The sequence below is a fragment of the Prinia subflava genome, chromosome Z (genome assembly GCF_021018805.1).
Source record: "Prinia subflava isolate CZ2003 ecotype Zambia chromosome Z, Cam_Psub_1.2, whole genome shotgun sequence".
NCBI classification, from domain to species: Eukaryota; Metazoa; Chordata; class Aves; order Passeriformes; family Cisticolidae; genus Prinia; species Prinia subflava.
The window spans coordinates 1,803,272-1,826,928 of NC_086283.1; the positions used below are offsets into that span (position 1 = coordinate 1,803,272).

A 23,657-nucleotide genomic window follows, 5' to 3' on the forward strand; every position below is an offset into this window, starting at 1 on the left:
TGCATAGGGTGTTTTTGTGTGTGTGCGTATGCATGGATAAATAAAAGTAATATATCTTACTTTGGCCAAAGGATGTTATTGGGTTCTGCATAGTAAACAGCAGAAAACATTTCCTATTTGCTTTCTCTCCTTTCCTTGTTAGAGAAGCCAGTCCTGGGAAACAGTCTGGCAGATGACTTAGAATTAAGGTTTCTTTATCCTTTTGCATTATGTTTCCCCATGCATACATAAATATGGAAATTCTCCATAGCCCTTCTTTTGTTGCTGATGTATTTGCTAGGATACAAACACTGATATTTGATAACTATACATTGAAATTCACAAATCTGACATTTACATGAGACTAAAATAAAATTCATCAATGTCCTCTTCTTTCCTTTTTTCTTTTTCCTCTAAATTGTTCTTAATGTGGTGTTATTCTATGCATGAATTAGCACTGGAGTTCTGTTGGGGGTTTTTAAATTTGATTTTTCTTCTGTGATTAATCAATATTTCCTTCCTTGTTTAATTTACCTAAAAAAATTTTATTTATTTTATTGTTACAAATAGAAACCATATGATTCAGTGTTAGAGCAATAGAATGGGAAAAAACTAGAGTTTTTATTTGCCTTAATGAACTAGGACTGCAGATTTAGAAAAACTTTGCTAAACCTTACCAGTTGGTAATCAGCTTTTATGTAGTGCTCTTATGTACGTGTGGATGACACTAAAAAAAATGAAGTGGGGTGAATAGTGAGTTTATAGGGGGGCAAAAGCACAAAAATGATACACAAAGTAGTATATTTTATCCTAGAATGAATAAGTTGATAAGCCAACTGGTATTCAGCTTTAAGAACTGAATTTGACTGAAAGTTCTTTTTGACTTCAGTTAACAAGGCATAGCAGCTGATTCAATTTTTTTTCCAGTGAACTGGTCTCACAGACACTGAGTGTATAAGTGTTTTCTGTCTATGAGTAAAAGTAGTGGAGTCTTATATAGAAGCACATATTTGCAGCTGTTTTACATAACATCTGGATTTCATCCACAATACCAGCTGTAATGTACATGGAATTAAAGAGGGAAAGAGGAGAAGAGGAGGATTCCAGTAGATTGTGTCATCAAATGACTATGACTAATTTAAACATTTAGGTAATAATAGTGGTAGAGTACTCTGAATTTAAAAGGGGGTGGGAAAAAAGGAAACCTCTACCTGCTTTCACTCCCCAGTAATGATAGTAATAGATGACAGTGATAAAGGAAGATGAAATGAACTTCTGGTGTTCTCACGTTAAGGTAGTATTAGAATCTAGACATTATTGATGAACTGTTTAGTGTACTTAAAGAAAATTAAAAAGCTGTTTTCTTTAGCTTTGGAGGTCATTAAATATTTTCAGGTTTGTTTTATTTTTTTTCTTTGATTTAAGATAATTCCATTGTACTAAAGGTGTAAGATTTTATTACATTAACAATATAAGACTGGTCTTCCAGCCCAGACTAGTTGGTAATATGAGCAGAGTGAAAAGATAATTACATGCTCTGCTGGAAAAGGGGATGGGATTCTCATCATCTTTCAGGATTTATCTCCATGAGTAGACAGGCACAGTAAGTATTTTTCATTAGTTGCTCTTTTTCATTTATAATTGTTATTTTAACTCCTACCTTTTCACAGTGATATACAATTATTTTGGCTTGCAACCAGAATTTGAATAAACATTATTGAAGAGAAATTTATAACACAAAAGGAAGTGGCTTTTGTTTTCCTCTTCCTACAGTAACTGTAAAAGCTTTAGGGGATGAATTAAACAAGTCCTTGGGATATTTAATTGGAAATTGCTGATAAGTATTGACGTTGCTCAAAATTTATGTGACACACTTTTTTAGTAGCACTAACAAAAGAAGTTGTCCTGTGAAGGGAGTTATTAGAACTGAAAACAATAACAGCTATAACTAAATGTCTTCAGTGAGCCCCAGAATATTGTTTTTATGAATGATTTGGGCTAAGCTGTGAGTAGATACCCAGATTTGCCAATTTCTGATCCCTCGTAATCCCATTCTGCACCAGGCGTTAGCGCTTGAGGGGTACGTGCTGGGGAATGCTGTGTGTCTCCTTGGGAAGGAGGGTGGTTTTGTTATCAGCTTGAATTTTAACAGCAGTCACAAGGAAAGCAAGCGATTTTGCAAATGGATAAAGTGGGTTTACTGTCATCTGCAGGATGTACCAGAAAACAGAATGAAAATCCAGTCTTCCAGCTGTTGGGGGTTAGCAGGAGTTGTATATGAAGAATTGCCAAAGTAAAGAAACTGTGCTTCTAGCCCCTTTATTAATCTATACTACTTTTACTTCACAAAGGTTACTTTGTTTCAATTGGGCTTTTGCCTAACATTTTCCTAGACCAGTCTCTAGAAGTAGTGAAAGTAATAAGCAACACTGGACAAAGTGCAAATGCAGACCCTTGTGGAACCTTCCAGTCCTTGTGGAATGTCTCCTAAAGGAGCCCTTATCAGTACAGTAAATGTCTTGTATGCCCTAATACATCTTCCCTCTTCTATCTGTTCTCTCACAGTTCGGTACCTTTCCTTTAGCACATGAGATAATTGGGATGTAGAAAACTGTACCCATCACAGCTGAAGCACTCTGAGATCACAAGAATGAGTATTTGTATCAAGGAGGGGTTCTGTTAACTCCGGCCAGAAAACTTAAAGGCATTGCTGTCTACTAGTGTGTGAAAAGGGAGAGATTGACCAGAATATTAGTGGCTCACTGATGGGGTGCATAGGTGGTGTTGCTAAGAGTTGGGAACTGCCATAAAGCTGGAATTCCCCTGGAGTGCAGCTGGTGCCGGGCTTGGCTCCAGTAAGGATGGCAGAGAGAGCAGCAGGAGCAGTCCCAGGGCCGGCCTCGCTCCCATGCCCTGCGGAACAGCCCCGCTGTGGGGATCCTCACAGCAGCTGGAAGCTGGAGTAGAATAAGGCAGCAAATGGGAAATCCAGCTTGCGGGAGAAGGAGACAGTTTCTGCTCTCCTGATGTATGGAATCACTTGGGCTGCTGGTGGTGAGATTTTTCCCTGTTATTTTTGTTACTCTTAAAGTCTGTTTAACATCTCTCAAAGTCTCTGCTGAACTGGAGCATATTTTTGACCTTTCTATACAAAGACAGGTTAGTTCTGATATGAGGACATCCTTGGGTTGTAATTTGAAAAATCCCTGGAACTGTGCTAATCTGAATCTGACACATTTTTAATTTCTGCACTCAATTGCTTTTTTTGCTGGTAATGATTCTAAAGGTATGGACTTGTTTTAATACAGCTGTTAGCACTGTTGGCTTCATATATGCCTCTGATATTTGATATATTTCATATCCATCCCTTCTGAAGTGGGCACAAAGACTTTCATCTTTATTCGTATTAGGCCTGCAGCTTCAAAGATAGCAGAAACAGTTTCTGCTCTCCTTTTCCTTGATTTGGTACAACAAGAATCTTCCGGGGCGAATGTGTATTCCCATGAGCTGAGAGTATGTGATCACTTTAGCCTTCATCAGATTTGGCTGATTTCAAAATGAGATGATGACTTATTTTGTTGTTACTCCTTTTAATTATTTTCTCACTTTCCCTTGTGCTATGAACTCCCTGAACATGTTGATTTGATGTTACTTCCAGAAGTGCGCTTAGCAGTAATTAGACATATCATAAAAAAATTTTAAGTTTAGGATGAGATCCCTGTCCAAGAATTTTTTTTTTGTAAATAACAGTGTGAAATCTTTAAAGACATCACAGAGCTACTTCTGCTGAATTGTGAAGTAACAGATAGTATTAAATGATAGAAGAATTTGTATTTTTGTCACCAGTTCTTCAGCAAATGCCTGTATATGGGTGCATGTGGTTTGTCTTTGCTGCAATACAACTCATAATGCATCCCGCACTTCATCTAATGTTTAAGTAGTTTAGATGAATGTTCTGTACATGAGTATTTTTTTAAAATAATAATTAAAACCATCACTTATTTGTATTGTGTGTATCCTGCTGATAATCTAAAGATAATTAGTCTGATTACTTTTAATATAGTGAGCTTTAATTCTCTTTAAAAATACAAAATAATGAATTCAAAACCAGAATAAAGTTAGTACCCTTTGAAGGAATGTATATCTGTTAGCAAACCTGTATTTGTTAGATTAAAAAGAGATGACATGTTTTAAAGTGGGGTTTTTAGTACTCATGTTCCAGCACTGTTCTTTGAACAGTAACACCTCAACTTAAAGGTTATTTTAAAAACTTCTCACTGCAGAGAATCTACTAAACTTGCAGTGAAATCAGCTGTTTCAGTTACATTAGTTCTATGCAAATACATGATACAATGAAATACCATTTCTCCTCTTTCTGCTTCTTCTGAAGACCTAAACCTAAGTGAGGTGAACTTAAGACATCTTTGGATTTAAAAAAAAAATTCCTGACCCTTGCATTTTTGAGCATCCTAAAATAAAAGTGTGTGATCTTTTAACAGAATCTTAGGGAATAATGTTCTCAGAAGCAAACTTCATTTGTAGACTACAAATTCAAATTGTGTTAAAGTGCAACCAGCAAGAGGTAAATCAATTACTTCCCTCAAATCTAGTCAGTGGGGAAGGAGTCCTAAAAGAGTGAAATCAACAATCATCAAGACAGATTTGCCAGTGTGATAATGTACTTTTCTGCTTTCACAGAAGACCTGAAATATTTAAAACATGTTAATGTATTGTTTCAAAACACTCTAAAACAATAGGAACTGAAACAACAAGACCACCCTCACTCCTCTCAAACCCTAAACATTCTCAGTTGATTTTTATTCAGAAGTCTTTGGTTCTTATTCAGCTTCATAGTGGAGGTAGTCAACATTTGACATCTGGTGCTTCATTTTTTTACAGCAGTGGTGCTTTAATGTGCAGATAATACTTCACCTGAGGCTTATTATAATCTTAACTTCAAGCTTTCCATTTCAAACAAAACATCTGCCATAGCACTTTGGACCTTTCTACTTATTACTTTTTTTAATTGTTTAAGATTTTAATAAAATAGACTTCTGCTAAGGTGCCTAGAAACATGAAGAAAATATCAACTTGGGTAAAAATTTTGGTAAGCTATTAATTAACAGTAATCAGATTTTTCGTAAGCATTCTACATGCATAGAATTCTTCTTCACGCAGTGCTGTGGTGGCCTGAGTAAACAACATTATCGATCATCAAAGTTTGTAGACACTGATACTGCTAGAATTCTGCTCAGGGAAACTGATTAAATATGAGAAATACTTACTTTCTTCTTCAGCCATCGTGTGTAATATATATGTTTAGTTATTGCAGAGCATTTATCACCAAGTGATTCAGACATCCTGTTAATTGTAGTGCTGGGTTAGATTATGCATGTGTTAATTTTTTGTTCTTTCTAATTTACATGAAGGCATAAGCTTGAGGGATTGATATTCCTATCTTGTTTGTTTTGCAATGGAATTACTAGCATCACCTATTAATGTTGAAGCTGTTGATAAATGCCTTCTGTTAGAGATGCACTGGAATTCTTAGGCATAAAATTATAAATGAAGTGTGCATGGAGATGTGAATCTTTATAAAAGCTGTTGTCTTTCATACAGTAAGTTGCTGCTATGTCCTAGAAAAATGCAGTGCCTTAACATAAGGCACAATCTCATTTAATTGAAATTACTACAGTTTTCTTCTAGTTTAAAATCTAAATAACTCTTACAATTACAGCATGGGGATTAACACTTCAGTCATTCTGTAGTGAATCCTTTCTTAAATAGAAAATCCTTTCTATTTAACATCTCTTTGGTAGACAGAGTTCTGGCATTTCATTTCCTTCTTGTCTTGAGACTCGTGTGATGTGATGTGAACTTTGAATTCGGCTTGTCCAAATTGCTTTTTAAAAATGAAGTTCTGTGCCTGTGAAATTAATAGTTCTACCTTTCTCCCCAAGGAGTTCAAATGACAATACAAACTGAGCCAAAATTGGGATCCAAAACCCCTTCCAAAATGCGAGTGAAGAGACTGGAAAGTGGTTTTCATCAAGTATCCTAATCTAGTTTACTGTTCACCTAGGATAAATTATCAGGAGAGCAGGTCTTATTTATTGGGGGACAGATGAGTTTCCATCACAATGTTTGCTCTACCATTGACTCTTAAGGCAAAGCCTTTTTGTCTAGACTGAAGCCAATCCACTCGGGCAGTCTTTGAGCTTCTCTGCTAAAGATCTGCTTTCCTTTTGTGTTGTTTGCACAAACAAAAGTTTCTCCAGAACTGCAGGGGCACTGCACCCAAAATGCATGTAAAGCATTGATTTCCCACAACTCTCCCATATGCCCATATGTCTGTGCTTTCCAAAGAATTTGAAGAATACTGAAGGGTAGTATGGATGGTTTGGCAAGGGTTAAAGTTTCTAGAAAAGTGAAGTGACAGATCTGCCTTCATTCTGATCCTGAGTGACACTGAGGACAAAGCTTTTCTACTGTGGTGGAAAGCAGCATATTTCTCATGCTAGATTTCAAAATGAGCAGTGCTGATTGAGTAAATTATGTTGAAAGAATATAGCTCTGTACAGCACTGCAAAGACCCTTGGGGAGATCACAGATAATTTAAGTTTTAAAGTTTTAGAACTTACATAGTTTTAAAATGGTTGACAAATGGGAAATTTATCTGAAATGAGGAATATTGGAGTGAGTTAAGAGTTTCAAATGTAATTTTCATATCATAGCTGTGAAGCTTTTTTCAGATGAACCTATATAGTGTTTTTTGCTATTGGGTTAAACATAAGTCTCTGAGAGGATTTTTATATTAAAGACAGCAGAAAAAAACCATTAAATCATCTAGTGATAAAAGCTTGAGCATATTGTGTGAAAGAAACCCTAAATTATTTGTGAACAAATAAAATGATAAGTTAACATGGGAAATAAGGTGAGCATTGGCAGCTCTGGGGAATGAAGCCTAAATCATTATATCAATAGTTTTCTGAAGACTGCAGCAATGCATATAACCTTTTCAGTGGCATAAATTTGACTGATGGTGCTCGGGCCCTGCTGTCAGTCCTCCTCAAAGACACCTGCTATACTAGATTAGGAAAAGGGTCATTTGGAAGTGTTTTTACATAAAATACCATGTGCAGTACACTAGCCTGTGGGATACAGGTCTCTTATGGATCCTCCATTATGCCTTTATGGTCTTTAGAAAAATACAAAGATCACAGGAAAATAAGGATAAATTGTTTGCAAATGTGATGCTGTTGTTCATCTGACTTCTCTGAAGAGTAGGGACTGAATGATCAGTTAGACTTGAACCACTTGCAATTTTCTGAAATGGAAAGGGTTTTATTTGTGTAGAGAGAACGGCAAGAGTTCTCTCCCTGAAGCTATAAAATTTCCCTGTCCTGAGAAAATTCTCATCAGTTTGTCTAAATATCATATTCTTATAATTGTGGCCTGTCTGTAAAAACAGATCCTGGTTTCCATGTATGCATGAGTTCAATAGCCAGCAGGCTCTGAGATGCATGATAACAGAGGTAAAAAGTATTATTTCTCCCTATGGTGTTTTTATACTGTACAAAACTTTCTCATTTTGTCCTTGCAGAATAACAGACTGTCTGCTGTAGCTGGAGTTGTGCTTCCTTACTAAATTTCTTCTACACATGCAAATACTGTTAAGTATTGCATGATTTGAACTTCCATTCAAAGATACTAGAAATAAAATGTTCAAATTTTATTTTGTACTAAATTCTGTCTGCCTGAAAGTCTTCCACTTCAATAACAGTTGCATTACATTCATCTCTGCAGATCTGTATTGATAGTAGATGACTACTTCCTGCAAAATCATCTTCTAGAAATCAAATTTTAATAGGTTGAAAGCATCATATTATTCCAAAACTTTGTTTTAAGAGACTAACACCAGCTAAATTTTTTTTTTTGCTTAAGTGGACATTAAAGATGTAATGCTTTTATGTCTCTGAATTTGGAAGTATAGTATAGTCCAGTTCAGGAAATACATAAAAAGATGCCAAATGATTTATTTATATTTTCTTTGTTTCTCTTGCCTTTTTAACCCAAGAATATACTGGAGGTGCATATTGTGTGTGTATATGAGGTAAGCCTGGGATGACTTTCAGCTGGTTTTTGGATTTTCCAGTAGCAATGTCACTTCTGTACTACGGGTTTTGCTTAGGACCCTCTGCATTTTTGAGTGAACTGAATGCCACATGGGCTTCATTCTTATAGCTATTGTTGCTGTGTAGGTAAAACTAGCCCTACACAAGCTGCATTCCTGCCTTCCATTGTAGTGCACAAACCCTTCAATCTCTGGTTTCCTTTTATATCCCCTCTTACAGGACTTCTTCACTGTAATTTTCTGACTAAAAATGTTTGCACTAATGCTTTTCAAAATGGTGTTGCACAGCACATTTTTTTTCAGAACTTAGAATATGACTGATGATCTTCATAAATATTTGAATTGCTATATTTATAACATACTCTGCTGTGTAAAGAATTAAAAAAACAAAATCCTTACAAATAACAAAACAATCCAAACAGCAAACCAAAGCATTTCATGGCTGGTGTTTTTAAAGATTGGGGTGGTTGTTTTATCTTTTTTTCTTCTTCTTTCCACTTCCTGAAACATGATCAGTCTGGGGTTATTTTTTTTCATTCTGAATAATACCTAAAATGAGAGAGAGCTGTTTAACACATTCCGTATCCATAGAGTCTATTTATTCGGACTGAATTCCCCATGGACCATGGATAATCTTTTCCCCAAATGTTTACTAGTATCTGCTCTTAACAAGTGCTGCACAATATAAACTGAAGGCACCATAAAGAAAAGGGGCATCATAAAATTTAGCCTTGCTTTTCAGCAAAGTCTGACTTAAGATCAAGAAGTGCAAGTTTCAAATAATTTGGATTTTAAAGTATTTTTTCTATAAAGGACACGAATCACATGAATTTAAAAGCATATGAAGAGCCACAGCTATTATTAGGAAATGAGCTCCAAGTAGGTTTTAATATATGGCATTGAAACGAATGCTTTTAACGGAGATGAAAGGAAATCCAGGTTCATTTCACTGTTTTGTTGAAGTTATCTTCTTGCACTTGTAACCACTCTGTGCCATGCACAGGCTGCAAAGTCAGGGTAATACTGCTCTGTTTCCCTGTGCCTTCCTATCTTGGCTGGTATGTGCAGCTTTTCTAGACAGACTGACTGACACTGTGTGGGCATGTGTGTGGTCTCCAGTAATAACAAAGCTGATTTTGGATGTAGCTTCTAAGCGCTGTTGTAATAGAATTGAAAACAAATTGGAAGTGCTGGGCTTGAACATTTATATGTGATGATTTTTACATTCACATGAGTTTCTGTTGTTTCTGTAGATACTATTTATAGTTGTACTTCCTGTTGATGTTTGTTTACATTTCAGAATTAAGTTATGTTTTTCAAAACTTTTCTAAATCAGTTCCCATAGGAAAAAAGTAACAGTTATTTTTAGTAACAGAATAGGAAAGATTACAGATTTGAAAGCACTAATATTTCTTCACCCAAATCTCCCAAACACGTAAAATTTTAAAAATACTTTTTTTCTTCTTCTTTATAAAGTAAATAAATAACTTTGTTATCTCTTAGTAGATATTTATATCTATCCAGCTGGGCAAACCTTTTCCTGGTTTCGTGCTTAACTGTGTTTGCTTCCTGGTCTCTTTCAGTGTTAAATGTGCCTGTGTGTCTCTTCTACTGAGACTTTTCATGTAGAACAAGTTGTACTTTTCCAAGGAGACTTGCAATTAATTTAATCATGTTTTTTATTAAAACCTGGGTGAGTAGCTTTCAAAAGCCTTTCCCTTCCTGAGTTGTGTTATCATTCAGGACCACCCATTTGACCTGTTAACTATTAGAGAAGACTGAATGAAGGCTAGAAAGATGTTCTAGCCTTCCATGAGATGAATCTGGAAAATGGATCCAGCACCATATACTGTTACACTTTGCTTCAGCTTCAGCAGTTTTCAGTTGAGACCATTTCACATAAGAGGGACTTTTGAGTGGAGATTACTTAAAATGCTTCCCCCTTCAGCAGGGAAAGAGGAAATGGGAAACAGAAAACATAAAAAATATTATGTAGTAGATTGAGGCTCTGGAATGTGGCAGAAGAGAAAAAATATTAATAGTGATCTTGTTGCAGGAAGAGAGGGAAGTCATGAAGAGCTCATGTGTTGATGAGTGAAGGCCAGGTATTTAGGCTGATTACATTTGTTGTCCTCCCTGCATGCTGTTGATCATGCAGCTGTTTACTGTCTGCCAAGCCTTGTAATGGTAGGAGGAGTGATCTACTCAGAATGATGGTTTTTACCTTGTTTTCCTTTTCCATTCCTCTCTGTCTCTCTCTCTTTTCCACCCTTTCTCAATCTATTTTGTTGTGTCTTTGTTTTTGTCATCACACTTACAGGTACTGCTTTGACATTCAGAGACCATACCACAAATGTAAATGAATTGTAAATCTTTCAAAGTAAATAAAAAAAAAATAGGAATGGAATTAACTATAATATAGTGCCTTTAGAACTTCTAAAACACTTTCTGCTGGACATTTGATATCCTTTCCTCTTTGTAGCTTGGCATGTGCAGAAAAAAATCATAATTCTGGATTAATTTGATAAATATTTTAAAAGCATTAGTTGTAGGAAGAGGCCAGAATTTTCTAAAGTGATGCCTCTTCTGTCTGAGATGACTCTGGTCAAAGGACAGAGACAGGGAGAAGTCCTTGACTAAAGACTGTATGTTCTGTGATGGTTACTTACTGTATAATAATTTTACTATGAAAAACACCACCGGGACAAGAAAAAATGCAAAAAAAAAAAAAAAAGAAAAAAAAAATCAAAAGGATGAGCTTGGTATTTATTTTATCCATAAAAAAGAAGAATGTTACTATAATAACTTTAACTGCTAGTTTTTTTATTACAGAGTAGTTAATTTTTGAGTGACCGGAACATGTATTTTTCTTATGGATATGCAATGTACTAATAATCATGTTTTTTTCAGGATAAAAAAAGCAGATCATATTATTATCAGTCCTTTATAAAATAATTCCAACAGGTTTATGTATTTAACATAGATGGAATTCCTTTCATATTCTAGTCAGCAGGGTCTTTAATATCAAATCCAGTGTAGCCAAGACTTTACCTGTGGACATTGGGATAAATGATTATTGAAACACTCTAGAATAATTAGATCTTTGAGCATGTGATAACAGCAAAAAGTTACCTCATCTAACATTTATCAAAAGGAATTCTTTATCTTGGCTAAAACATATTATTTATCTAGTTTTAAAAGATATTGAGAAGTTCAGGACCAAGACTGTCTTCCAAAAGAATTTGTTCTGAAAACAGATCTCAGTAGAGGTTACTTTGAATGCAAGAAGATTTACTGTGCAAGGAAAAAACCTGACAACAACCAACCAAAAAAAAAGTACCAGAAAAAAAAACCCACCAAAACCCACTGCTGTTTAATTGCCATTCTCTTCTTTGAGTGGAAGCCAGAGTACTAGGCAAAGTGCTGGCACAATACTTGAAGGTTATAAAGTATGAGCTTGTAAAGTAAAAGTATAAATTCATTTCTGTTTCTTGATGCAATTTGGAATCAAAAAAGATTTTTTACTTTCTGATTAGTCATTATTACCTTCTGCAGGACATTAAGTCACATAGCTGTGTGGAAACTTTATGAAATCTATTACTGCAATTCTGTAGTCTGTCGCCTATTGATGTCTTCTGCCCCTCCACCCCTCTGTCCTCCCTTTCTTTTTCTTCCTTTTGTTCTTCCCTGTTGGCCCAGCTGCCAAAACTAAGGCTTCCTGAAGATCAATTAGAAAACCTTTTTCTTCTCTGCTCACTTCATCTGTGTTCAGTACTTTAAATAATGTGAGAGGCAGAAAGACCTTTAGCCAGCAGTCAAATAGTGTATGATGTTCAGTGCCTAAGGTAACAGTACAAGCTTGAACTCAGAACAGTAACTGAAGAAAAAAGGAATAGGTTAAATTGTAGGATTTAAAAAAAAAAAACCAAATACAGTTCTTCTATACCTTCATCTTGAGTTGTGTGAACTAGAATTTTTTCACATGTCTTTCCAAGTGTGTGAGTTAAGTATGTGTCAGAGGGAGGAGTAACGTAAACAAAATGTAGTATTTATCTTACATGTTCCTACTTTGTTACTTTGTATCCATATGACACTTCATAAATTGTATTTCTTACATTTTCTAATTTGGGGTAATATGTAACTGCAAATTAGCAGATTTCTAGTCCGAGGCTGAATTTATCATATTGTGGTGTTGACAGATCACGTGTGTGTTGTGTGTGTGTGTACTATGAGCAGTACTCATCTGTCCTTCTGATTTCTTGCTAATACTTGAAGAATCATGTCAAGACTTAAAATAGGTAGCTGTATCATAGAAGCAACAGAAAATGGAAAATCCACAGAAGATCTGCCTCAAGAAAAGTATCCCAGAAAAGCTGCAGATCATACTGCTTAGGGAAGCTCTGTTAGGAGAGACAGCAAGTCAGTATTAAGTTTTCTTTTTCTTAGTACTGGAAAAGCTGATGATGGAAGCAAAACTGTGAGCTTCAAAAACATTTCTTGTGCAACTTGAGGCAAAAGTTTGGGAAGGATAGACTGCTTGCTCAGTTAGGTTGGAAAATTGGCTGGATGGCCAGGCTGGAAGGCTCAGCTAGCTGGTGGCAGGTAGTGATGGACAGTGAGGAATCTGGGCTTGTTTTGCCTGAGGAGGAGAAGGCTGTGAGGCAGCCACAGCAGGCCCCCAATTGCCTGAAGAGGAGTTGCAAGGGATGGAGAAGTAAAGCTCCTCCTGGTAGAAGGTACAGAGTGTAACACCAGAACAAGTCCTGAAGAAAACCCCAACAAAACACAAAAAACAAAACACATACACAAAACAAACAAAAAACATCAAAAAGACCTACCCCAACACAATCAAACCCCCTATTCCCCCCAAAAAACCTAAAACAAATAAACAAAAAAGCCCCACAAAACCAACAACAGGATCATGGCTAAAAAATTGCAGCTTGAGAGGATCAAATTTAATATTAGGAAAAAACATCTTACCTAGAAAGGTAGTGCAGCAATGGAACAAGTTATCTTGGAATAACTTGGTTAACTCTGGAGTTTCCATCTGTGAGGGGCTTTGAGCATTGTCTAGAAAATGCCAACCCTCTAATGACTGTGCTGCTCTGGTGTGAGCAGGAGCTGGAACTGGAGATCTCCAGAGGTCTCTGCATAGCAACATTTGAATGACTTTGAGTGACTTTGTCCTGATAGCCGTTTTATGTGCAAGCAATATAGAACAGAGGTATTTGTCTTCAATTTCTGCCAATAACAGATGATTTTCCAGTTTTTCTTTTGTGCCTGGCAAAAAGAGTTAAATTTCTTTTGACTGTTGTATTCAGATAATAGCTAAGAAGTGCCTGGAGGCAACTGAATCAGAGACAGCACAGAAAGAGGTACCTCTCTATGGCTTGAGTTACTGCTTTTGAAAGCAGGCTTACTGCTTCTTGAAAGTCTGGTGAAAGAGGAAAAAATAGCTTGTTCTAATACATTTCAGAGAATTTCTTTCACAAAGTCTTGGTTTCTGTACAGATGAGTGTGTTATAAAAATTACATGGGTATGCTGTCTGGAAATCTTTCAATTAATTAAAAACCCCTGTTTCCCTTTCAAGTTCTATGGTAATGACCAAGTAGTTACTGGCATTTTTTGTTTCTCTTTTTTAAAACAGAAAATTCACAAACCGCAACATTGTTGTATATCTGAAAAATTTCTAATGTTTATTGGTAAATACTTGGAGTTCAGACTTTTTTTATGTTTGGATTTGGCTTTCTTTTTTTTAAGCAGTGGTAGCCACACATTAGCAAATGTTCTTTCTGAAGGCCTAAAAGTTGTTTTGCGTAATTTAGGGCTATCAGATCAAATTACTCAAATAATATATATTAAGACAGTACTGTTATCCTGTTGTGGAAAAATTGTAGTTTTACCAAAACAATTTAAAAACTAATTTAAAAACTGTGTGATCTTTTAAGTGAATCAGTGCTGAGGTCATTATTGCACCCATGGTACTCCTCTCTTTTTTTGCAGTTCCCCTTCTGTGTCCTGAACTGCATGCAGTGTGTCTGAGTTTTAACCATGACCCTTGCTAAAATGTAGAGATTACAATGAACTAAGAAAGAGGTATTTGCTATATTTAAAAAGTGTCAGTGCTGATCTTTGTGAAATGTGTTGTGCCCATGGGGGAAGAGACTTACTTTGAAGTAGGCAGGAATGAGCTTGTCTGGTTGGTGGGTTTAATTTCAGTTTACAGTGGCATCTACTGATCTGTTTGGTGATACTGTGGTTTTTCATCTGCATTACTACATTGGTGGAAGGGTTAGGCACTGCCGTGCTTTCAGAATGCCTGGAATCTTGTAATTTTCAGGGGCAGACTTTCTGCACTGATGGGTGTATAAATCTGGTGATAGCATCTTGTACCACATCAAAGACGACCGCGACGACTCATTCTTCAACTTCAGGCTATGTTAAGCATGTGCCGTCCTCTCCGAGTAAGTGTAATACCATCTCGTATCTCTAGGTCAGCTCAGGGATTTTTCCTGTCTAGTTTGACTCATTTCCAGGGCTTTCTCCTGAAGATGATCTCAGTTGCTCATGGGCTGCTGAAGCTCTTTACTAAAGATGCAAATATATTGTATTGATCCTTGCCAGTTCCCTGGATGAAATGGTGCCTTGTCTACCTCAGTCCTTGCCTAAACTGACACTGCAGGGGTTTTCAATGCTGTTTGTACAGTAATAATTTTTTTCTTCTTTTCTCTTTTCATTTTTTGACAGTGGAGGGGCATCAGGACGAGGGTAGGGAGGAATGCTTCATAGAAAGGTAGACAGCCCACAGCAGCTATGTATATAGATTTGGAGTTCTACAGCTGACTGCTGTAAATCTGAGCGAGCTTGTTACTGCCTTTTTAGTGTAACTTAGACTGATTTATACCTAAAATAAAGCCAGGAATTGCAAAGTCATTCCACAAAGAACTATAGTCTCATCTTAGCCATGCACAGACAGCTGTGCTTTTCACACAGTCTCCTCAAAAGCTATTTTCAGACCATCCATGAACTCAGTGGAAAAGCAGCCTTTTTCAGGAGAAAAAGGCTCGAGTTTTGAGGTACACTAGCAAAAATTTTGTAGAACAGGTAAAAAGAAATATTGCAGCTTATCTGAAGAGAAATAACAAGCTTCATTCTCCAGTGATAGCAATTACTTACCTGTGTAGTCATGCAAAATAATTCTTTTGTAGGAGAATAAATTCCACTCTGCAAAAGCAAATATTTGAAATGGAGCAAGTAGTGTGTGGGGGAATTTGATATGTTCATGTAACTCTGTTGTGTGTAAAGAAAACAGATACTTTTCCATTACAAATGGGAAAACTTGAAGGTACTAGAGATGCAGTTCACTAGATAAGTAGATATCTCTTCATTCCTTTCCCCCATTTTATTGACTTCTCATTTGATATGCCTGGACTATTTACAGTCCTTACTTGCAGTGCTGTTATTATCAGTGCCCTGATGATGCAAAAGAAAACACTTTTTAATATGTTGTGAAATACATCATGGTTTGTAATCCTGTTTGTGTTTTTAAAGACAAAATGTGCCACTAAATATAGTGTCATCAGATACCACACTTTGACATGTTTATCTGAAATTGTGGTCCTTTGAATGCTTTGGAAATAGCACTCTGGTGCACTACTCTCTGGGAAAGTAATTTTTATTATTGTTGGCTCCTGTGTTTAGCATGCAGTTCTCAGCTGACAGACTGTACATTATAAAAAATGTTTGTGACTCAGCTAACAAAACCCCAATGAAGTATCTAAATTAGGAATTCTGGTTTTGTGCCTTTTTTTCTTATTACTGCATGCTGTTCTCTCTTACTGCAGTCAGTTCTTTGCAAGTGTGTGTGGATGTTGGCAAGACCACACAACATTAGTTTGATATAAGCAGCCATTCTACATAAAAGAAAATTTACCATTTTCATGCCACAAGTAGAAGACACAAGTCCAGAAGAATACAAGGCAAAAGTTTGTTAGACTTTAAATTATATTTAAGTATAGATTGATTCTTTTAAAATAGCAATGCAGTGTCTATGGTCTTCTTCTCCTGCACTACATTCTCTCAAACCTTTATGTGTGGCTATATTAAGGTATAATTGCAGTGTGTATTTTCATAGTTGACTGAGATATGTATGTCTTTTATAAATTCAAATGAATGTTCATCAGAATGCTGCTTATAAAGAAAAGTCAGAAAAATAAGGTAAAATATCTAACTGAAAAGAAAATGAATAGCTGAAAAGAAAGTAGTATAAAATCTCTGGTATAAAACTACAGCCTTATTTTGTTACAAAATTTATTAATAGCTACCTCTGAGAATTCATATAGTTTACAAAGTGAAATATCAATCTGGCAGTATACAGGTTTTAGAAAAACTCTTGTGTTATTGTTAATGTATGGACTTTTCAAGCAGAAATTCTTGCCAGATGAAGAAAGGCAAACAAAACAAAAGCATCTTTATCTTTGAATGCTATACCAACACTTTGGGAAAAGAAGAAGGAATAAGCATTGATGCCTCTCTTTTCTGTCCTTCCTGCAGGTGTGCAGGACCCTCACCATGAGAAGATAATTACTGTGACCACTAATGGGAGTATTCACAGCCCCAAGTTTCCACACACGTACCCACGCAACACTGTGCTAGTGTGGAGATTGGTAGCACTTGATGAAAACGTATGGATACAACTTACTTTTGATGAAAGATTTGGGCTTGAGGATCCAGAAGATGACATTTGCAAGTAAGTCACTTTCCCTTTCACTTAGGAAATTCTGAAAGGAGGTGATTTGAGATGAAGAAAAAAGTATTGCTTGGGTGTTGCAAAAATCAACATTTGCATGTTAATTTATTTTTAAAATGCGTATTTTAAAGTATTGGTTTATGATTTTCTTTTATATTGCTAGAGGAAGTTTTCAGGCTTGAAAGCTCTGAGGTGCTCCCATCTTTACTTCTGCATTCAATATCTAGGTCATAGACATATTACAACAAAAAATGTGATATATTTAATCTCCCTCTCAAGTTTTGACCTCTGGGAAAATATTCTTGACAGAATGTTAGAATTATGAATTTCTAATTTTTACAGAGTAAATTTGGGTGAGTAAGTTACCTGAAGCAGAATTCAGGTCATGGACACCGCTGTTTAAGATACCCACACTACTCTACAATATTTTAATGGCCTTAAATTTTCAAGTTATCTGTCAAAAACAGCACATAAACTGTGCTGATTGACATTCTTTAATGGTACTGGTTTTTCCCTGACTTCAGTAAGTGTCTGCATGCTCAGTCACTGGCAAAGGTTTCCATGACACTTGTGGAATCTCTGTTTCCTTCTATGATTCTCAGCTGAGGGGTTTGTATTTTGGGAGAGAAACAGTCGTGACATAACAGGCATCAGCACAGATATAATTCTGAAACAAGCCATGTGGTTGATAAAGTTTTAGATAATTTGTGAGGCAGTAGGACTGACATATACATTTCCTTTGGGAGGATGAAAGAGGAGAGATCCTAAACTCTTGTATCCTGTATCTGTCTGTCATCGCAGCAACACATCGTAAAGTGTCCTGATGTGTGAATAGTGGTACATTGTCTGGACTCTTCAGTGAATTAGGTAGCAGAAAAAGTATGTCATTTAAGTGGCATATTCTTCTTTGATGCATTCCTGGAGGGGTACTTTACACAAGATTTTTGTTTCAGAGTAATTTTTTTGTTTGTTTTATTTTTCCGGTTTGATTTTTTGTGTACATCATATATACATTTGACTTGATTCTTGTTTTAGGTTTTTCTAATTAACTGTTATTCCATTGGTTTTACATCTTGTATCAACTTTTGATAACAGATTTGTATTTTTAGAGGTTATTTTTACATTTATCCTTAATTTGGGAGAAGGTATTTATAACAGATAGATAAATATCTTCCTTTCATAATTCTAAAGGAAGTATTTACCAAGGCCATATCAGTACTATACTAACAACTATAAACATATGTTTTCTTGAATAAGTGCACTCCCTTTGCACAATAAGTCTTTCAGTAAAAACTTAGCTTGCTTTTTCTTTTCTTTGCATATGGCAGAGTGAAGTGGCAAGTGAAAGAAAATCCAGGTAGGGTGACTCATTCGTCCACTTGCAAAAAAGAGAAGTAAGATACGTTAAAATCTTTTATAATATTATACCTAGAATAGTATTTTAATTGGAGTACATTTATTTTAAGTAAACAATGTGCTGAATACAAAAAGACTGACAAATTATGAAACAGTAGTAAGTCACTCATAATCTTCACTCAGTTATAATCTTATCATGCTCATTCTTGTGCAGGGATACCAGGAAATTGTATGATTGCAATTCCTGAAGTGTGTCCTATTGAGAAAATTCTGGGCTTTTTGACTTGGAAGATTCAGAAGAGACTCATATTTCTCTCTGAAAAAGATTTGTATTTTTGATTTTAACCAGGATTCTTCTAGGATTTCTCTGAACTTTAATTTCAGTGGCAAGTTCAGTAGAGAAGTAGAGAAGAGAGCAAGTTCAGTAGAGAAGAGAAATTGCACCTTGTTCGATGTAAAGAGAGTACAAATAACTAACAAATTGAGGCAGTAACTAAAAGAAAGATTAAATATGTAAAATAATTTTACATAAGTCAAGTAATGTAGCAATTACCTTGGTAATATCTCTTTGTGAGTTATGTCTTGCATTTCATACCTCTTGCAGTTCCTAATAAAATTATTTATACTTCTTCCAATACTTCCTGTAGAAAACCTAAGGATTTTTTTATTGACTACATCCCACAGTATTTATTACTATACTATGTTTCTGCCACCTTGAAACACAAATCAGTATCATTGATGTAGTGTTCTCAATGATTTCTCCAAAAGCAAGTGTATATGACAAAGGACAGAATGAAACATCACACGTATTTTAATCTATTATAATTCTATGCCTTTAGCTCTGACATATGACTGAAACTAAGTAAAAATTGCAGCCAGGAAACATTAGACTTTCTGTGTAATGTACGGTGTGTATCAGGATTTTATTTTCTCCATTCTCTAGTGTATGAGACAATCTCATGAGCTACCTGCTGTGGTCACTGTCACAGCTTTCAGTCTCTACCTGTTTCTTAAGGTGCTCCTTCTGGGTAATGCCAGAACTTTCTCCATCTTCTCTACAGGTTGTGGTGCCCGTGTCAGCTCATAGGGCCAACAAGACAGTATTCTGGAGTATATCAGCTTAAGATAATTAGCAGTTTTTAAATCTCATAGTAATTCAAATATTGCTCATACTTTGGAGAAAAATAAACCTCAAACATATCCACTTGTACAAGTGTTTTTTGTTTAACATAGTTCTATAACAGGAATATAATAGCAGTGGTAACTAAAAAATGTCGTAGATGTATCCTGAAGCTATGGCAAGTGTTTTTCCTGTGTCTGATCTCCACATTTGGATTTCTTCAAAGTCAGTTCTGACATTTCAAGATATTCAGTGAAATCTTTTCATCTAGAGCAAATATCACATTTTACAGACGTTTTGCAGGTACCAGTCTTGCCTCTACTTCAAATATTTTCCAAAATGTAAATCACAGTGATCCTTCATGGTTTTTTTTAATTCAGTTTTTACTTGCTATTCAACTTACAGTTTACTGTAAAGTTCAATTTACTAATGTAGCAAATTTGCATTACAACAAATTTTCTGACTCAGCCTCATCTGGAATTGTATTAACATGCATGTTCTGCTGATCCTCAACAGTCTTAAGTATGATTGCTGTGTAAATTTAAATTACAGGGGTTTTAGAATAAAATTCTGGTATTTTGCCTGTATTTAACTAGGTGATTTTTATCCTGGTCTTACAGTGGTAATGTACTTGAAATTCATGCCCACCATGTTTGCATTCCTTTAAAGATAGTCAGTGTTTTCATTTTTGTTTGTGTTTTTTACAATAGTTCTACTTCATCTGCACTTCATCCTTCCTATGGACAAAATGTTAAGAATCCCACTGCGTCCTTTCCAGAGTGAACACAAACTCCACTTTATTTGGAAACTAGATTCATGCATATGTCTAGAAGAGATTTAGGTTATTTGGTTGACAGTAGGGATATATAAATCTCGGCAATATTACAGTAATTTCAGTTTCATACACTTCGTTTGATTTCAGTTGTGGCTTGCAAAAGAAAAATGTTACAAGCAAAAAAATCCCTCTTCAAACCAACCAAGAAAAAGGAGAAGTATGTAACTCTTGGGTGTTTGGTGCAGCACTGTTTACATGGTAGAAGTGGCAGTGAATTTCTAGCAGAGGCATTGCAAATTTGGATTGTGTGAGCCTGGCCTTTCTGATGAAATAAAAATGCAGTTTTTCTGCTGTTGATATGGTAACTGATATGACAGGTCATTATTTTCATGATGTTAGCCCCTCAATCCTGTTTTAATCATGAAGCCATTAGACTTCTGTGCTAGAAAACTCCTATTGCCAGGCAGCTGCTATAACCCTTCTTGACCAAACTTTTGCTCAACTGTTGCTTGTTGTTCAAATTTGTTGCTCTCTGTCAATAAGAACATGAAGAGATAACAGCTTTATGATGAACTACTCTATGACAGGAAGACATAGATTTAGCTTTCTTCCAGCAAGAACATAGATGTTATAGTTCCAGTTGAAAGGAAGTCTGATGATGTGAATTGGTTGTACATTGGAACATTACAATGCAAGGCAGAAATAAGAAAGGGAAAGAATCTTTCTTGCATCAGGAACGTGTATCAAACTTGGTCTCCCCTGTGCATGGAGTGGCTTTAGTTGTTCATCTGTGTTGTATTGCAGCTGTTCTTTCTAATCATCTGATGATTACAGCCTGACTTTTATTATCTATAATAAAACACAGAAATGTGTCACAAATCCAAAGTGCAATTACTGTAGATAAGGTGATAAGGATAAAACACAAGAGTAAAAGGCTATGGAAATAACTGATAGTAGAATAATAAATGCCATTTTACCAACATCATCATATTATTAGGATGGTTACACTAATTTCCAAGTCTCTTTAGCCCTCTAATAATTTAAATTATCAACTATAGTTAGTTAGTTTGTTTGTTTGGTTTGGGGAGAGGGAGTCTTTTAGCAGCTGCAGATGTGATTCTGTTCATTTACATCTATAAGTAAAGCATTAACCTATGTTTTGAAAGAAATTTAAAAACTTGTCTGCTAGATATGTGTAATTTATAGAATGTTTTTCTGCAGAAAATTATTTAAGCTGAAGGCAGCCATCAGTGCTAACATAGGGCGAAATCTATGTGACTTGGTTTTCCACTTCCTGTCAAAATCAATACTTAATTTTTAAGCAATATTCTTCCTCTGAGGATTCTTAGGATGATGCTGTATTATTATTCAGTGCCACACGTATTAAATTCATGCCCCCCTTTTCATGTTTCCTTAGCTGGCTTTCCTTCACCGCAGGTCTGTTGTTACTGAGGTATTGCCTTCTATTGATGGAACGTCAAGATTCTGTGGTATAAGTTGTAATCCAGACTGCTTCAATAGTCATGTGTGTTCCTAATGAATGTATTGTTAGGAAATTGTTGGTAAGAATTAGAAGATTTGGCTTAGTCTAACAACACTGAAAGAGGTGTATTAAAGAGGAAACATACACACACTGTCTTTCATCTGTGGCTGTGAAGAAGGAAAATATTTTCTTACTGATCCTTTTTTTTTGGGGGGGGGGTGATAATCTGTTTTAAATGAGCGCTAGACAGTGATAATTTATAGTACACACAATAAAAAGACTAACCATTTTGTTACATAATTTTCCAGAGACCTTTCTGTGTAATATAAGACACAATTAGTTACTTGCACCATGTGGAGCTTTCTTTCTTGTTATTGTTACAAATCTGAATGTCTAGTATGTGGAGGTAAAATATGAATGCATAACTGTGACTCTCTGATGCCTCAGTAAAAAAGTCAACAGAAATTTTGCTTCTGTTTTGCTCCTTTTTATGGAAGCACCTTGCAACATCAAGAGAGTGCTTGCATGAAAGGAGAATGTCAGCATCATTTTCTTCTATTCAGAAGAAATTCTGTCCCACACCCTGCCCCCTATGGAAGAAAAAAGTTTGTTTTTTTCTTGTTTTACCTTGGGTGCTTTATAGAGTCAATGTTGGTATATGTATGAAGACCACACTAATATCAAGCATAGATTTGTGAAAGAAATATAACTTCACATAAAGTAAATACTAATTTTGGAGCTTTTGAGGGCAACAAGTTTCTAATCAAGGACTACTTCACAAGAAAGTTGTTCTCTGGACACAACTGGTGGGCTGACTTTGCTATCAATGTTAAATTATTCTCATTGACTGTGGTTAAAGAGGGTAAAGTTATCTCCTGAGTAAGTACAAAGTTCAAGTTGGCTTTGAATAGCTGGATAAAGACCTTTACGTGAACTCTGTGTTTAAAATGGAATTGGTGCAGACAGTGTTCACGGTGACTCATGTTGCTAAGTAGCTGAGTTGCTGGGGTTTTATTGCTTCCCCATATACTTCTGAAGATGAAGGGGTTTCTGCTGCCACCTTTATTTGAGAATTCAGAAAAGGGTCCCTCAGAGTTTTAAGGCTTCAAACTAGGAAAACCCCCAAAACGTTGAATACCAAAACCAACATAAACTTGAAAGCAGAGATGAAAGTTATAGTGAAGACTAATCCTTAAAATTCTTTTCTCACAGCTCTTGCCTTAGAATTTCAGTATGTTCAATCTTAACCACCTGTTTTCTTATGGGATAGTCACAAATGATATGATGGGCAACAAGGGCAATTGCTGAATTCTGCACCTGAGATGAGGCAACTCTGGGTGTACAGACAGGCTGAGGAATGAGATGCTGAAGAGCAGCACCATGGAAAGGGAGCTGGGGGTCCTGGTCCATGGCAAATTGAATGTGAGTCACAGTGTCCTGGCAGCCAGCAGGGCCAACCCTGTCCTGGGGGGCAGCAGGAACAGCATCGCCAGCTGGGCAAGGGAGGGGATTGTCCCGCTCTGCTCTGCAAGAGGCAGCCTCACCTTGAACTCTGTGTGCAGCATCGGGTGCCACAATATAAAAAAATAATAAATAAATGAAGCTGTTAGTGAGTAGGGCCACAAGGATGGTGAAGGTTCTGGAGGGGAAGCTGTGTGAGAAGCAGCTGAGGTCACTTGGTGTGTTCAGCCTGGAGAAGAGGAGACATCATTGCAGTTACAACTTCCTCGTGAGCAGGAGAGGTGCAGGCACTGATCTCTCTGTGGTGACCAACCGTGGTTCCCAGGGGAATGGCCTGAGGTTGTGTCAGGGCAGGTTTGGGTTGGATATCAGGACATCCCAGAGGGTGGTTGGGCACTGGAACAGGCTGCCCAGAGAAGTGGTCACAGCACCAATCCTGACAGAGTTCAAGAATCATTTGGACAATGCTCTCAGGCACAGGGTGTGACTCTTGGGGATGGTCCTGTGCAGGGTCAGAAGTCAAACTCAATGATCCTTGTGGGTCCCTTCCAACTCAGGTTATTCTGTAATTCTGTGAGATTTGACGCATGAGTGGGCTG

General features: G+C 36.3%; 1 protein-coding gene across 1 annotated transcript in view; it reads left to right on the forward strand.

Moving 5' to 3' along the window:
- Nucleotides 1–23,657, forward strand: part of PDGFC (platelet derived growth factor C) — a 121,751-nt gene that overhangs the window by 52,581 nt on the left and 45,513 nt on the right. The window contains exon 2 of the mRNA XM_063422931.1: nucleotides 16,668–16,863. Coding sequence (XP_063279001.1) covers nucleotides 16,668–16,863 — 196 coding nt within the window. The remainder of the gene's footprint in view (nucleotides 1–16,667; nucleotides 16,864–23,657) is intronic.